This window comes from Rhinolophus ferrumequinum, chromosome 21, assembly GCF_004115265.2.
Source record: "Rhinolophus ferrumequinum isolate MPI-CBG mRhiFer1 chromosome 21, mRhiFer1_v1.p, whole genome shotgun sequence".
Lineage (NCBI taxonomy): Eukaryota > Metazoa > Chordata > Mammalia > Chiroptera > Rhinolophidae > Rhinolophus > Rhinolophus ferrumequinum.
The window spans coordinates 35,088,576-35,103,412 of record NC_046304.1 but is presented as its reverse complement, the minus strand read 5'-3'; the positions used below and the strand labels follow the sequence as shown (position 1 = coordinate 35,103,412).

Sequence of the window (14,837 nt, the reverse complement as noted above, 5' to 3'; positions counted from 1 at the left end):
TGTCCACCCCACCCTGCAGCCGGCCTGGTCCTCACTGCTGAGGGACACTGAGTCAAAAAGGAAACCCGAGCTGGAAGACAAATGAAGCAATGATGTGGTTGATGACTTTATTATGGCATAAAAAACACAGGCTGTTTCTTCCTCCTCCCCCCCTCCCCCCCCACAAAGTGGGTTCACAGCAGTTAAAGAAAAAATTCCTACATTTCTCCTCTAGGGGGCTGCCTAGAAGGGGGCAGACAGCCAAGCAACCTAGATCTATAAAAGGGGGAGCAGAAGAAAACCTAACCAAAGTCCACACCTGACACCTTAGAGCTCAGGGCCTCCACAGGGGGAACTCCATGTCCCCCCAGCACTAACACCCATTCAGGAGTTCCCCTTAGAATGGTCACTGAGAAAGGCGGTCCTGGTGGCACAGGGAGGGGGTGGCTGGTTTCGATGGGTGGAGGAGAAAGACATCCCACACCCAAGTACCCTCCCTCTCTCCCCCTCTCTCCACCTGGCCAGGCAACCTACAGGCACTGCCAACTCTCCTGCCCCCAACCCTCTCAGCAAGAAGAGGGACCTCTTATTGGGTTAGCAGGAGGTAGGGAAAAGAGGGAGCATAAAGAAAGAGCATTACTTCTTAAACTACCCCAGGCCCACGAGTCCTTCAGGGAGAGTCACCCTGTCCCTTTCAAGAAGGGCTCCCTTCTACACAAACACATATTCCCACCCAGATCCCAGCCCCATTTCCCGTAGAACTCCCAGTCCTTGGACTGGGCTCCAGCATCCCCAAGGGAGAAAGAGACACTGTGGGCCTAGGCCCCAGGATCTTGGATGGGGAAAACAAGATAGGGTCTCCCTGGCTAGAGACCCCAGGCTCAGTAGAGAAACACACGTGCACACACGTACGTACACCCAACATGCACACACACATGCCCTAATATTAAATAAAATACCCTTTGCTTATAACTTAAAAATCAATACACAACTAATCCTCACATAGGGCCCTGGGGGGAGAAAGAGGGCTGGGGAAGGGGAAGTCGGGGGGAACCTTATGGCCTCTGCCTCAAGCCTGGGAAAGCACACTAGCTCCAAACCCTTCCATCGGCTTCCTTCCCTTTGCTGGGCTCAGCCTTCTGCTGGGCTTCTCCCCTTCCCCTTTCCCCACTCATGATCACAATCAGGATGTATTTCTAGCATCTAAAGAAAGGAACAGAGATAGCCTCCTAGACATCACCTCAGAAGGCAGACCCCTTCCAGCGGAAGAACAACTCCTTCATATGGAAGGTGGGGACGAAGGAGCCTCTTAACACGCACTCCAAAGGAGGGTCAAGGCTTGCAAGTGGCAGGGAGGAGGGGAGGAAGGGGAGGGTCCAGCTAAAAGTGGGGCTTAAAAAGAGTGGAGCTTAACCTCAGGTGAACAGGAGATGACCAGGCAAAGACAGAGTCTTCCACTCTGAGTGGGAATCACCGGAGGTCCCTCTGCTGGGACACCCCCAGCAAACCAAGGTGACCCTCTTCCATCCCCAAGGGAAGGCAAATGATGGGGCACCTGGGATGAGGAATTACATCAGTTCTAGAGAGGAGGCTTCTGGCTGCCTTGAAAGCTTACATGGGATGGGGGGGGTAACAAATGGGGGGTGTGGACTACTGAACTTTATTTTTTATAAAGACAAAGAGTTAAGGACTGAATGCAAGTTCAAGAGGGAAGGGGTTAGTTCCTTCCATTTCCCCACCAAATCCCTTTCTCTCATTTTAGAAAAGGACTTCCTTGCTCAACCCCCTACAGCTAGCTCTCTCCTCCACCCCATAGTTCTGGCTGGGAAGCTGTCTCAGATTCTGGTCCTTTCCCCCTCTTCCTTCATGGCTCCATCAGACTGGATCTGGAAGGATTAATAAGGAGGTGCATCAAAGGAGTTATTTCTACAGCAACAACCATCCCAGCCCGATAGAGACCCCTCCCAAAGGGGGACCCCCCAGCCTTCCCTACTCCATCTCAGCTCTCCCTCTGGAAACCCTACAAGAAGTACTATGAGGGGGATGAAAGGGACCCAGGCCACTGGGCGGTTCCGGAGGTGCTTTTATGTCCGGGTTCCTAGGTGCTAAGGACGTGTCCAGACAGCTACCCCCAGCGCCCAGGGCGGCCCCATTCCTTTTTGCTGGGGGACGCATAGTCTCCTCCAGCGGGTCCCCCTCCACCCTCCTTGGGGGGACCCCACCCCAACGCCCAGCCCAGGGTCGTGAGTGAAATAGTGAAGCAACGGAAAACAGAGGTGTAGGCGCGGCTCCTCCCGGCCCAGCGAAACAGTCAAACGCGTCCGTCCAGCCCCAGAGACTAAATCACCCCCCAGTGCCCCTTCTCCCTGGCCCCCCCACCACTTTTCCTCCCTCTCAATAAATAACCACCTTCTCCTCTTACTTAAGCCTTTCCCCAAGGGCATCAGGCCAGAGAGCTCTCTTCTGATGCCCCCAGGGGAAATTAGGGGGAGGCAGTGCCGAGGAGCTCAATTGGAGGGAGCCGCACTGCCCTCAGCCTCTCGCTTGCCTTTGCCCCCGGGGGGCTCCACCGCTCCGCCGGCCTTGCCCTCTCCTGCGGCCGCCCCAGCAGCCTCTTCTTTGGCGCCCTCGTGGGTTTTCATGTGTTTGGCCAGGTGGTCGCTGCGCATGAAGACCCGGCTGCAGACGGCACAGGGAAACTTCTTGGTGCCTGTGTGGGTCTGGAGGTGGCGCTGCAGCTCATCTGAGCGTGTGAAGCGCTTGCCACAGAAGAGCCAGTTGCACACGAAGGGACGGTCGCCGCTGTGCCAGCGCAGGTGCGCCTTCAGGTGCGACGTCTTGGCGTAGGCTTTCCCGCAGCCAGGGATGTGGCAATTGTGCAAATGCTTCTTCTTGCCCCCATCGGGCCCGCACGGAGCCCCCAGTCGTTCCGCCTCTAGGCAGTTGGGGCAGCGGCACACGGTCTGGCCTGAGCTGCGGGGCACTGACCGCCGGGAACCTTTGGGCCGGGTTGCCCCGTCCAGACTGGAATCCAGCCCCTGGGACTCTGGGGCGGCAGCTTCCAAGGCCTTTGCCCCGTCGGGAGGCCCCAGGAGGTGCTGCCCTCCGGCAGCTGAGAGAAGGTGGTGCGGGTGTGGGTGGGGTGGCGGGGCACAAAGCTGGTGGTCTCCGACGTAGCCTCCCAAACCAGCCTGAAGCGCCCCCGGGTGGCCAGGTGAGGTCAGCGCGCCCTGAGTGTGGGGGAGGTCCATCCAGCTGGTGCCCGGATGAAGGTCCCACCACGAGCCATCCTCTGTACCTGGGTGAGTCGGCCGGAACCACGATTCATAATGGTGTGACATGTCCGGCTGCAGGAGCTTGGAAAAGGGTCCCGGGGCCAAGGGACTGTCGCTTTCCAGGTCCTCACAGGTTACCCGAGAGGAAGACCCCGGCAGCTCATAGCCCTGTGAGAAGTCCACCTCGGGGCCCAGCGGGAGGCTCTGCAGCTCTCCAGGCTGCAGCGGGGAGGGGTAGTCCCCGGCCTCCGGGCTCGTGTGGCCCTGGTATGTTTGGAGAGGCTGCAGGTCGAGACGCGGCGGGGAGGCGTGAGGGGCGTCCGTGTGCTGGCTGCCCAGAGAGCCACAGACAGCGGTTAGCATTGCCGGGATTCTGGGTGGGGTGGGGGACAGGGACGGTCAGGGGCACCTCAGGTGGGACCTAAAGGAGGAAAAGAAGAGGTGAAGTGAGGAATGTCAACAGCTAGCTCACTGACAGATTTCAACCTAGATCCTCTCCCTGCAAAGTGTCCCTCTCTGGCTCCCAGGTGAAAGAGAAATGCACCTCTGAGCGGGGACTAATCATCAGTTAAGAGAATTTGGAAGTGTTAGGAAGGGTTGAGGAAGGGAGGTTCTCAGCCAAGAGCAGAGGATGGTGGAAGTCTACCTTGCTCTAGTTATCCCTTCTATGGGACCCAGCTTATCCTGGGAGTTGGCTTGGTCCAAGGCTGGTAGGTTAGATATACCTACAGTAGTTTTTTTTGGGGTTTTTGTTTTTTAAAGGAGGGCACTTCAAATATATGGTTATGGAAGGAGAACTGACTCCGGGTGGTGAACACACAATGGGATTTATAGATGATGTAATACAGAATTGTACACCTGAAATCTATGTAATTTTACTAACAATTGTCACCCCAATAAATTAAAAAAAAAAAAAAAAAGGAGGGCACAGCTCGAAGTGGCCCATGCAGGAATGGAACCGGCAACCTTGGTGTTAGTAGCAACGCGCTCTAACCGACTGAGCTAACCCGCTGCCCTTACAGTATAGTTCTCAAACCATCCCACCCCAACTGCCCAGACCCAGGCAAGGAGCAGTGGCATTTCCCCCAGCAGATCTGCTGCCAGCCCAGATGGAGGATCTAGACCCATCTCAGCTTCCCTACTTTAATTCAGGACACACATGGGGGAAGCGAGGTGGTCTGTTTCTGAAACTCAAAGCTTAAGGAGACCTGACTTCCCAAAGCCCAAAGCAGATTCTGAGATTTTGGAAAAAGAGCCCTCATTCCATCCCGGAAGCATATTCAGTGAGGATGAGATTCTCACTGCTCTACTCCACTCCCGGTCAGCTCCCTGCCTGGCCCCCACCCCTTTCCCTCAGGCAGGGACTTCACCTCTCTGGGGGTGCAGCTGCAGCGCCAGTTTCTAGGACTTCTCACCACCAGAGTAAGTTAAGACCCCTTCCCGGTCCGGACCCACACTAGTGCCAGCCAACTCTCCGGCTGCTGCCCATGCCCTTCTCCAAGGGAGGGGAGACCCCGATGTGAAGCTAGGAGGGGTCGGCTTCCCCAGAGAAGCTGTCAGGGAGAGAAGAGCTTACCAGCAAGCTCAGGAAGGTACAATTGCCACCCCTTTAGAGATGCAGGGTCAGAATGGGGGAAGCAGAGGATACCAGGGAAAGCCAGAATCAGATATTAAAAGGAAGAATTGCCCAAAGAGATTATATAAGGGGATGCATTCTAAGCATGAATCATTTTTAAGAGCTCCAAAGATGATTCTAACATGCAGCCAAGTGTTGAGAACCACTGCTTCAAGCCAACCCTCTTATTTTAAAAAAGAGGAGACTGAGGCAGTATTTGGAGAAGTGACTTAACAAAGACATGCATTTATTCATTCAACCAACAAATATTTACTGTATGTACCTCTGTGAACCAGGTCTCCTCTCTCTTTCCCTGAATGACTGGGAACCTAAAGACCTCCACCCCTTTCTTGACCACGTATCTGTGACTTGCAGGCTCTCCTCTTATCGCCTCTCTCCCTAAGGCCTGGGAGCCCTGCTGCCCCAGGTGTGGACTTTGTGTCCCTGGGCCTCCTCTGATGGTGGAGGATGAGGCGCAGTAATTTAGGGCAGGGACTTCTTCCCACAGCTTCTTACCACCTTCTGCCTCTGGGACCCTGGAGGTGGCCCTGGTAGTCTGGCAGAGGGAGAAAGAGGGGGACTGGAGCGCCTACTCAGGCTCCTGCTGCCTCACCACAAGAAAGGAACAGGGTGAAGCAGCAGGAATGGAGCCTCAGGCCCAGGCGGGGCAGCCTAGAAGGGGCTGGGCGGGAGCAGTGAGGCCTGGGACCCTATAGCTTTTGGCTCCTGAGAACGGCCCCAGGGGCTACGGTGTGGGAAGGCTAACAAACCAGGCTCCACAAAGTGGCCTCTCCCGACACAGGAGAGGGAGCCCAGTCCTGGGACGCATGGCCTACCAACAAGGTTTCGGGAGGGAGACAGAAGAACGCGCACTCCCTGCTTCCCGCTCTCCAACGCGGGAAGGCGGCTTGAAACACCCTCCTTCCCCCTTCCGCCGGCTGCCTCTCCGGATCACCGGCGCTCAGGTGGTCAGGACTTCCGTACTCCCAGTCCTCGGGGTTCCAACGCTCCGGTTGTCCCAGTCGCTCCAGTTTCCCCAGTTTCCAGCCTCTTCGGTCCCTCCAGTCTGTCCCGTCCGCCCAGTTTTCACTCCGCCGGGGCTCTAAGCCCCTCGGATTACTTAGGATCACCTCCCCCGAAGCCATAGGAGGCTGTGGAGCGTTCCGTGCGCGCATTTCCGAGAGGATCCGAATAGCGCGTACCCCTCGCCGCCCCAACCCGGGCTCCTACCTCGAGGCTGCGCTCGGGCTCCGGGCACTGCTGGCTGGCGCGCTACCGGCGGGCACTGCTGGGCCCTAAGCGCCGGCGGGCTCTCCAGCGGCGAGGGTCAGGGGCCGAGGGCAAGCGGGGGACGCGATCCCACCCGGCGGCGGGTGGCGGAGGAGGGGCGGAGGGCTGGCAGGAGCCAGCCAGCGAGCGAGCGAGCGAGCGAGGCCAGCTCCGCCCGTGACTCACCCGCGCGCTCTGCCTTCATCCCCGGCCCTGCGCTCCTTTTTCCCCGAAATCGCGGCCCCGCCCACCTCACCTGCGGCCGCCTTTAACCCTTGCAGGCTCGGCAGGACCGGAGGCCCTGCCTAGCCCGGCCCGCAAGGAGGGGGCGGGCAGGGAGTGGGGGAGGGATCTCTAACTAGGTCGTCTCTCGCCCCCTCCCACGCTCCTCCCTTGTCTCTCCATTCTCTGGGCGAGGGGCCCAGGCGGAGTGTTTCCCAGGTTCCGAGACCCGCCCCACCCGGTGAAAAACTGCCCTTGAGATGGCTTGGTCTTGCGGAGACACTGGACTCAGACCCTCGGGGAACAGAGGAGGGAGCGGGGACTGGTGGTGATACCGAGCCCCCTCAGGGCGCCGTTTGCTTCGACGGCCCTCGGCCCACCAGCGCTGTCCCGGAACTGAGAGGAAAGAAGGGAACAGGACTGAGCGCCAAGTATGTGTCCGGTCTACCCCCAGGCCTAGGCCGTGAGAAATGTATCTTGGCGGCTGCCCTCCTTCCCCAGTACCCTCGCCCCGCCGCTTCTCTCCACCACCACCACCCTCCCCTGTCCTTTGCTTTCGGTCTCTTTCCGGTTCTCCCTCTCCAGCCACTTGCTTTTTTTTTTGAGTGACCTCTTCTCTCCCCACCCTCTCAACTCCCCACTTGCCGTCTTTGCCTGCTCCCACTCGTCTCCCAGGCCCCCTCAGCTCTCACTGTCCATCTTTCCTTAGGCAGCAGCCCCGGCGCCTCCTAAATCCACCCCTCAAATAGCCCCGCCACCTTCGCCCCCGCTCACCCGGCCCTGAAAGCTGGGGCAGGCGCCTGAATGGCCCTGAGAAGGGACACTTCTGTAAAGAATTGAGCAACCCCTGGCCACCATTTCTTCCCGATTCTCATCTGAATGTCTAACTAAATCCAAGAGTCTTAACTTTGGGGAAGGGTCTGGGATTCCTTTGGGAAAAACGAATGCGCATACACAGTGCAGCTTTCTGTCAAAATTTCAGGGCGTTCGCGGCGCCCCTAAAACCTCTCAAGATCCGAGTTGCGATACCCAGCGCCGGTGGGTAGGGGAGTCCCCCCATCCGCGCCCCACCCCAGCCTGGCTGGCTTCTGCTCCCCGGTAGTCAGATGCTCTTTTCCCGGTTGGTGTCTACCCGCCACGTTGACTCCCGAAGTGACCCTTGTCTTGTAGGGGAATTCTGATAAATTTTCGTGTTTTTTTCGTTGCGCCAGTTGGCTTTCCCTAAGCACTCTGCCACGCGCTTTATAAAATTTCGTTTTTGTCTTTACAGTTTATTTCGCACAGCCCAACTGAAATTTAGGCTGATTCAATCTCGCCTGTACAGCCCCGATTCCACCACCATTGGTTTACCCGTTCTGCATTCTCATTTGCGACACACTCGAGGTTCAACTATAAAACGGCTAAACTGAATCCACAAGCCAATTGAAAATTGATTTTTGTGTATGTTGTTTCCCCCGCCAAACACATCCGTTCTCCCATTCAGAGCCAGTATCTGATTAATCTGTGTATCTCACGCTTTTCTGTGACTCAGTTTCCTCATCTAGACAAACTGGGTACAAGTTGGGAGGGTTTCCCGGGGCTTAAAGTAATTGATGTACCAAAAATACTTAGTCCCGTGGGCGCCTGGTAGGCTCACAGAAAACAGAAGGTGTTGTTGTTGTTGTTGTTGTTGTTGTTATAATTATTTTAAAAGTCGGCTCCCAGCAGATGTTTGTTGGATTGAGGTATATTCACAAAGGTCTTTGGACTAGAAGTTGACAGACCTAAATTCTAGCCCTAGCCCCGTACTTGCTACGCTGATCTGGCGGCTCAGGTTGCTCTGAGCCTCAGCTTCCTCCTTGGTGAAATTCTGTTAGAGCGACTGCCCTGGGAGTAAAAGACAGGCGCTTGGGAAGCCGTGAGGTGTCTCCCGGACGTCAGGGCTATTCTTTCTGATTGGGTTTCCTTCTTTCTGACACTCAAGTCCCTGAGAGGTAGATTGTCAAGAACTGCTCTGGACCTTTGTGGCCACAACTACATTGACAGTCCTCTCTATCATCGGGGTTTTATCTCTTCTGTTTATTCCGCCTGCCAATTTTGGCTATTTGGGTTTGCATCTCAGTTCACAGCCATGTCCAGAACAGAGTTAGGAGCTCCTGTCACAGAGCCAGCTACCTGTATTCCTGAGTTAAGTCTGATTAGACCGCTAGGCATTCTTTGCCTCCTCCTCCCTGCTGTGGGACAGAGAGTGCCCCTCTCCCATTTATTTATAGGCACCAGACTGTCTTACTTTTCTGGCTTCTTCTATGTTTCCCTGGAAAGCAAGAGAGAAAGGAATCCATCCCCTGGATGGTAGACATCCCATCCCACTTTTACCCAGGCCCCCTTTAACCCGACCTCACTCAGACCCACAGACATCTGGGTTTCCCAGAAGCAAAGAAACTCCATCTGCCTGTGTCTCATCAGCATAGACTTCAACGGTAATACAGTTGTCTTGCAAAACTCAGCCATTCTGATTTCCTACCCTGCCTAGTTTTCTGCTCCTAACTCAGGGCACTATCTTCCTTCCAGATCTCCCCCTACTTGCGTGACTCTGATTCCATCCATGTCCGTTTCTATTGCCCACATGCTGGATGTTTTCCTACTAAACAGTGTCCCTGGTCTGATGTTGACATGACTGTCCAGTATTCTTTTCTCATCACAAAACTGAACAATGCTGCCCACCGCGTCTCCCACACAAACTGAGATCTGCCCAGGACTTGGGCCATTTCTCTCCTCTCCTTCATTCCCCCAAAGGGGTAAACAGATTTTGCCCCAAGTGCCCATCTCCCATTCCTGCTACTCCTCTTCTTCTCACACCTCGCTGATAATCGCAATCCATTTTGTATATGGAGCAGTCTCATCAGTCCCCACGTTCAGTGTTTATTTATTGAGCATCTACTATGTTCCAGGTGCTTTACCCAAATATGTCTAATTCTTATGAGCATGCAGCTAAGTAGTAGTTACTCCCATTGTACAGATGAGGAATTCTGCCAAGGATCAAAGAAGTTAAATGACCTGCCCAAGACTACACAGCCGTTAATAGACAGAGAAGGAAACCAAGTCCAGATCTGCCAGACTCCAAATCCTGCGTCCTGCCGGCTATTCCACGCAGCCTCGCTATGGCAGCAGTGTGGCCCTGGGAGTCTTGGCTCTCCTAAATCCTGAAAGTGGAAGGAACAGCATTCTCAAACTGATCCCTAGATCAAAGCCATCCATGACCCTGACTTTAATTGGACAAACTGGCCCTATCCTGGATTGCTGGGACAAGTCACAGCTACCTCTGTGGTCCCTTCCAAACCTCAATTGCCTTTCTGTGAAGATCGCACTATGAGAATATCTAAGCTGGTCTACCCATAAAAATTGTCTAGTGCAAGCCCTCATTTTATCGGTAGGAAAACAACCTCAGAACATAGAGGCCAGTTGCTCAAAGCCACACAGCTCAAAGCAGAGCGGGGCCAGAACCCAGGTCTCCTAATTCCTGGTTTCCTAGTTGCTCGCTCTTCTTCCCTACTCTCCACCCCAACCTCCAGGCCGTACTAGAAAGACTGCAAACTGGTGACCCCTGGACACCAACACAATCCTCCTTTCCTTTCTTCTTCCCACCCCACAGTCCCAGGCTCCTGGGAAACCGGACAGAGTCCAGAGCTGGGGCCAAATGTTTTGTTTTTCATTCATCCATTGTTCATTCAGCAAACATTTACTGAGAGTCTACCTAGGGTACAAGCACTAGGCTGGACACTAATTCATCAAAAATCCAAATATCACTAGCACCTACATCCATTTTCAGTCTGAAAGGTTAACTCAGCTGAGGACAGTGCATCTATATGTTGGGGAGCAGGGTGTATCTACAAATGTGTGTGTGCACATTTTGCCTGTGGGTACCCGTCGTGCCTTGTGGGTACCTTTGGGGCTTAAATGTGGGGTGTCTGTCCTCTCTCCTCCATGACAAACGGAGCTCCCCCCAGGACATGTAAAGTGGTTTCTCCCCTACTACTTCTGCAGGTGTTTATCATCCATGAACTTCTGTGTGGTGAGTGTGTACCCTGTATGTCTATTAATATTTGCCCAGTTTTTCTATCAGAATGAAGCCCCCAATCATCTATTAATGGGGGAACCCACTCCACTTTTCACCCAGATCTCAGTCCAGCCCAGTCCAAAGGAACCCTCTTTGGTTCTCCATACAGAGCCCTCCAAGATCTCCCTCTCATCTCCCCCTCCCCAACTCAGAGAGAATCAAGCCTTCCAAACCCTTCTCAACAATCCCCATTTAAGTGGAGACCTCTCGTCTCCTGAACTGGACAGGGAAGAGCCCCTCTTACCAGTCCATGGAGCCCAGAGCTGGCAGCGGCAGTGAGGGGCAAGTGGGGGTGATGGGAGAGCCGAGCTTTATAAAGGAAGCAATAGTCAGAGCCAGAGGGGGAGGTGAGAGACGTGGGCAGGGGTGCTGCCAAGTCCTCACGGCCTCGGAAGCTTTTAGGATAATCCAGGAAACAGTGTCCCCCCCCTCCTGGGGGAGTGGTAGGGGGTGAGATCTGAGTTTCTGAGGTGTGCCAGGAAAGGAGGATTTCAGCTGGAAGACACAGCTGGGGGTGGGTGGGGGAGCAGGACTTCCTTCCCTCCCCAGAGGTTGGACAGGTAGTAGGAAAGGGACAAAGTGGTTCTTGCAGGATGGAAGAAGTGAGAGCATCACCAGGGGAAAGAGCTGGGGTGGCTGGAACTCTCCAAATTCCAGCCCCCTATTTTTGAGGTTTCCTCCATGGACTGGGTGGGAATGAAAGAAGTACCACTTTTAGATCTCTCTGTCTCTCTCTCTGTCTCTCTCTCTGTCTCTCTCTCTGTCTCTCTCTCTCACACACACACACACACACACACACACACACACACACACACACTGACCCCAAGCCAGTCCCCGCTGCAGAGCTCCCCATCAGTGATACTGGCTACCCCAGTGGGTCTCTCCTGCTTCTGCTGGAGCATCATTCCTTCTTCTCCGTTTTCTTCATCCCCTTCCCAATTTTGATTCCCATGAGGATCCAGTGTAATCTACCTTTTTGATCTGGGATCTCTCTTTGTCAAATGGGGAGAGAAGACGCTCTCCCTGACTTAGGATAGGGTGGCGCAGCGTCACATAGACAAGAGGTCACCTGAGACCAGAGGCAAAGCCCTGCCGAGAACTTTTATAGACAATTCAGGAATCCTGGGACTCCAGGAGATTCCTGGAGTGAAGAGGCTGGGCACATGGCCTGCAAAGGGCGAAGGGGCCTGGAGGTGAATTTAGGTGGAACCCCCCCACAACCCCAACTATTTACATGAACTTAATTTTAGGGTTGTAAGGTTAGGCACGTTGGCTAAAGGAGCGTGTCCTGGAGCTGAGAGGGCCAAAAGACCAGGAAGGAGAAAGGGTATGAAACAGAATAAGGCCGGTTTCCCAAAGCTCTCTGAAGCTAGGATTTCTGACCCACATAGGATAGTGAGCTGCCTGGAAACTTTTTATGTGATCATGTCCTACTCTCGGCCATAGCTCAATGCCCTTGGAACTGAGGACAGGAGCTGCTGTGCACCCCCTCTACACATGCCCAGAATCCAGCAACCCAAGTCTTGCACGCCACCTCCCCCACTGAGTCCCCCACAGGCTGAGTCAGGCAATCTTCACCCTGAACTCTTGTCCTGCTCCTCCCCCTCCACCCCCAGAAACCTCTGGACTGGGGATTCCCAGTCCCTTCATTAGCTTTTCAGTAATTATCCTGTAAAGGCCCCAACAGGTCCTTCTTCTACCCATTTCAGAGATGAGAACATTAAGGCCCTTAAGAGAACTAAAAAGCTCAGTAGAAAGCCACCCATCAGGCAGGAGAGGGTAGAGCGGTAGGGGGCTTGGGAGGCAGAGCTGCACCCCTTCCTTCAATCCTCAGCAGAATTAAAAGGACAGGGCCAGTACCACTCCCTGAGGGCACGCAGGCGTCAGGACTGAGGCAGGCTCCAGGGAGGGGCTTCCCTGTCCCTCCCCACCTTCCAGCCCAGAAAGTTGAAGTGAGGGGGGAAACAAGGAGAAGACCACACAGGTGGAGTAAATAATGTTAATACGGGAGCATTATCACTAGGGCATTTCCTCATGGATAAATGTCTCAAATACCAAAGGATGCCTCCAAATTATAGTTAATTACAGAGTTGATTTGCATAAATTATAAGGTGAGCATACAAATTCTTTCAATCGGTTCCATATGCTTAGGTAGCAGGTCCAGTCCAAAAGATGGGAGAATCTTGAGGTGGGGGAAATGGGGGGGGAGGAAAAAAGACAGCTCTTGGGCTGGCCCTACTGGCCCACACCCCTTACCCCAGCTTTGGATCAGGAAAGGGTCTATGGAGACTCTGACTGGTTTGTGGAGAGGGGAGCTATTAACACAACCCGGACCCTATTTGGCAGGAGACCCCCTTTCCTCCTCCATTTGCACCTTGGAACGATATGCTTTCCCACCACCAATGATGAGGTAGGAAAGCCGGGGGTGGGTGCAGTGGGGCCTAGAGCAACACGTGGAGGGTGGGATTACATTACGGTGCTGGGTGAGGCTGAAGACCCAGCAGGGTTAATGGTACATTCAAGCCCCTCTCTTTTGCTCTCAGCTCCCCCTGGAGACACCCACCCCCCCTCCAACTCCAGCTCACTCCTAGAGCCAACCCTGGATCCCAAGTTTGATGTTGCCGCTGCCTGCACCTTCCAGGTGGCTCCTCAGAGGCTCAGACTCCCAGACTTTTGTCTCCAGTGCCTGGGCCCATTTCCTCTGCCCTCGCCTCCCAGTCCCCCACCTCTTCTCGCTGCTAAGACTCTACTTCCTTCTCCAGCTCTCTAATTTGTCCCTCCCTGTCTCCTGGCCCCCATCCTCACCCAGATGTCTCCTACTCTTCTCTCCATCTTTCTCCTCCTTCCTCAGCCTCCCTTCCCCCAGAGGATCCCAGGTCCCCCCTGTACTCAGCTGTCAGCTTTTCCCTCCCACCAATAGCTCTCTGCTGCCCAAGCTGCTTACCCTCCCTCTCAAATGTCCCTCCTTCATGCTATCCCTCAAATCCTTACTGAATAGGTTCTCTAATTTTTTCCCCCGTATACCTACTCCAAAGACAGAAGCTACTGGATTAGCTTGGGATGGGGCGGTGGGGGAAGACTGGGCTAAGGTCCTCAGGTGAGTGTGGGTAATTTACCTTTGTCTTCAAATCCAAAAATCAGCCGGGTGAGTTGGGGAATGAAAAAAGAACCTAACATGGTTCCTGGTACTTAGCAAGTGCTTAATAAATATCTGTTGAATGAATGAATTAGAAATGGGAACTGGTCTGTGAAAATCCTACAGAAGTGTCCACTTGGTGACAGGAATTACTTCTCGTCTAGATTATTTTTCAGATCTCCTCTAGGCTTTCTGCCACTTCTGTGCCCAGCCACCTAATCTGTCCTGCAGACCAATAACAGATTAGTCATCCTGAAATGCCGCTCCATCTTGGAACTCTCCATCTCACACACATCCAGTGACCACCCCACCCCCCTGCACTGCTAACCAGGGCATTCAAGACTCTCCTACTTGGCCTCCATCACCTCTGCAATCTTCACTTCCATTGGTCCTTGTACAAATCCTCCAACCCAGCCCAGCCCACTGGACTCAGTGTTCACCAAACATGTCTAGCCTTCTCACTTTCACTCCAAGTATTTCCACCCTGCCTCCCCATCTCTACCTCAGGAAAGTTTATCATCCTTCAAACTCCTGGCTCAAAGACTGCTTTCTCTATGAAGTCTTCTCTTATCAGCCCATCACTGGCTTGCTCCTTTGAACTTCCCTGTACTTATTGCTACGTGACCTGTTTCCATGGAGTTGTCTTCTTAGTTCCCTACTAGTCAGAAGGCTTCTGGAGGGCAGGGGCTATGTCTTTTGTCATGCCATACCATCCTCAGCCCAGTGACTTTCTTTGAGAAGGGGTTGGGTAAGCCACAGCTGAGAGAATTAGAAAAATGTTTTCCTAGAATCAAAGCTTCCAGAAGCTCCTCAGCTGGGGAGGGTAGCAGTGAAGGCAAAAGCCTAGGTCAGATGGGAGGACACAACAGAGGCCTTGAGACCCAAAGATCCATAAAGGGCCCAGCTTCCCTGCCACCCCTTCCCTGTCCACTCATCCCGCTGTCCCCCCACCTCCTACACTGGCCCTGGTTGTGTGATGAAGGTGGAAGGACCTACCAGGATACCTGGGAACTACAGGGTTGGGGTGAGAGCTGGGGAAGGGTGACACACTCTGCCCTGTTAGCTTGCCTGGAACAATGAGTTGGAGGTTTGGGACAAAAGGAGCAAGGGCAGTGAGTGGGAGCTGGGAGAAAGGGCTGGCTAGATAGCAGCCATGGAGAAAAGCAGAGGCAGAAAAAGCAGAATCCCCTTTGTTGCTCTCTGGGCAGTTAAAATTCTTCTTACCAAGGTGGCAGCATTCTGATC

The 14,837-nt window shown here is 54.0% G+C and overlaps 1 protein-coding gene across 2 annotated transcripts in view; it reads right to left on the bottom strand.

Annotated features, from left to right (window-relative positions):
- Nucleotides 1-182: 182 nt before the first annotated feature.
- SP6 (Sp6 transcription factor) overlaps nt 183-14,837 on the bottom strand; it is a 42,231-nt gene continuing 27,576 nt past the window's right edge. Inside the window, exons 1-2 of one of the 2 annotated variants that reach the window (XM_033089035.1) lie at nt 6,100-6,318; nt 183-3,675 (exon numbers count right to left, since the gene is read on the bottom strand). In XM_033089035.1, coding sequence (XP_032944926.1) covers nt 2,487-3,617 — 1,131 coding nt within the window. In that variant the 5' untranslated portion in view covers nt 3,618-3,675; nt 6,100-6,318 and the 3' untranslated portion in view covers nt 183-2,486. Of the gene's footprint in view, nt 3,676-6,099; nt 6,319-14,837 lie in introns of those variants that run through there. The other variant, XM_033089036.1, reaches the window with a different exon arrangement.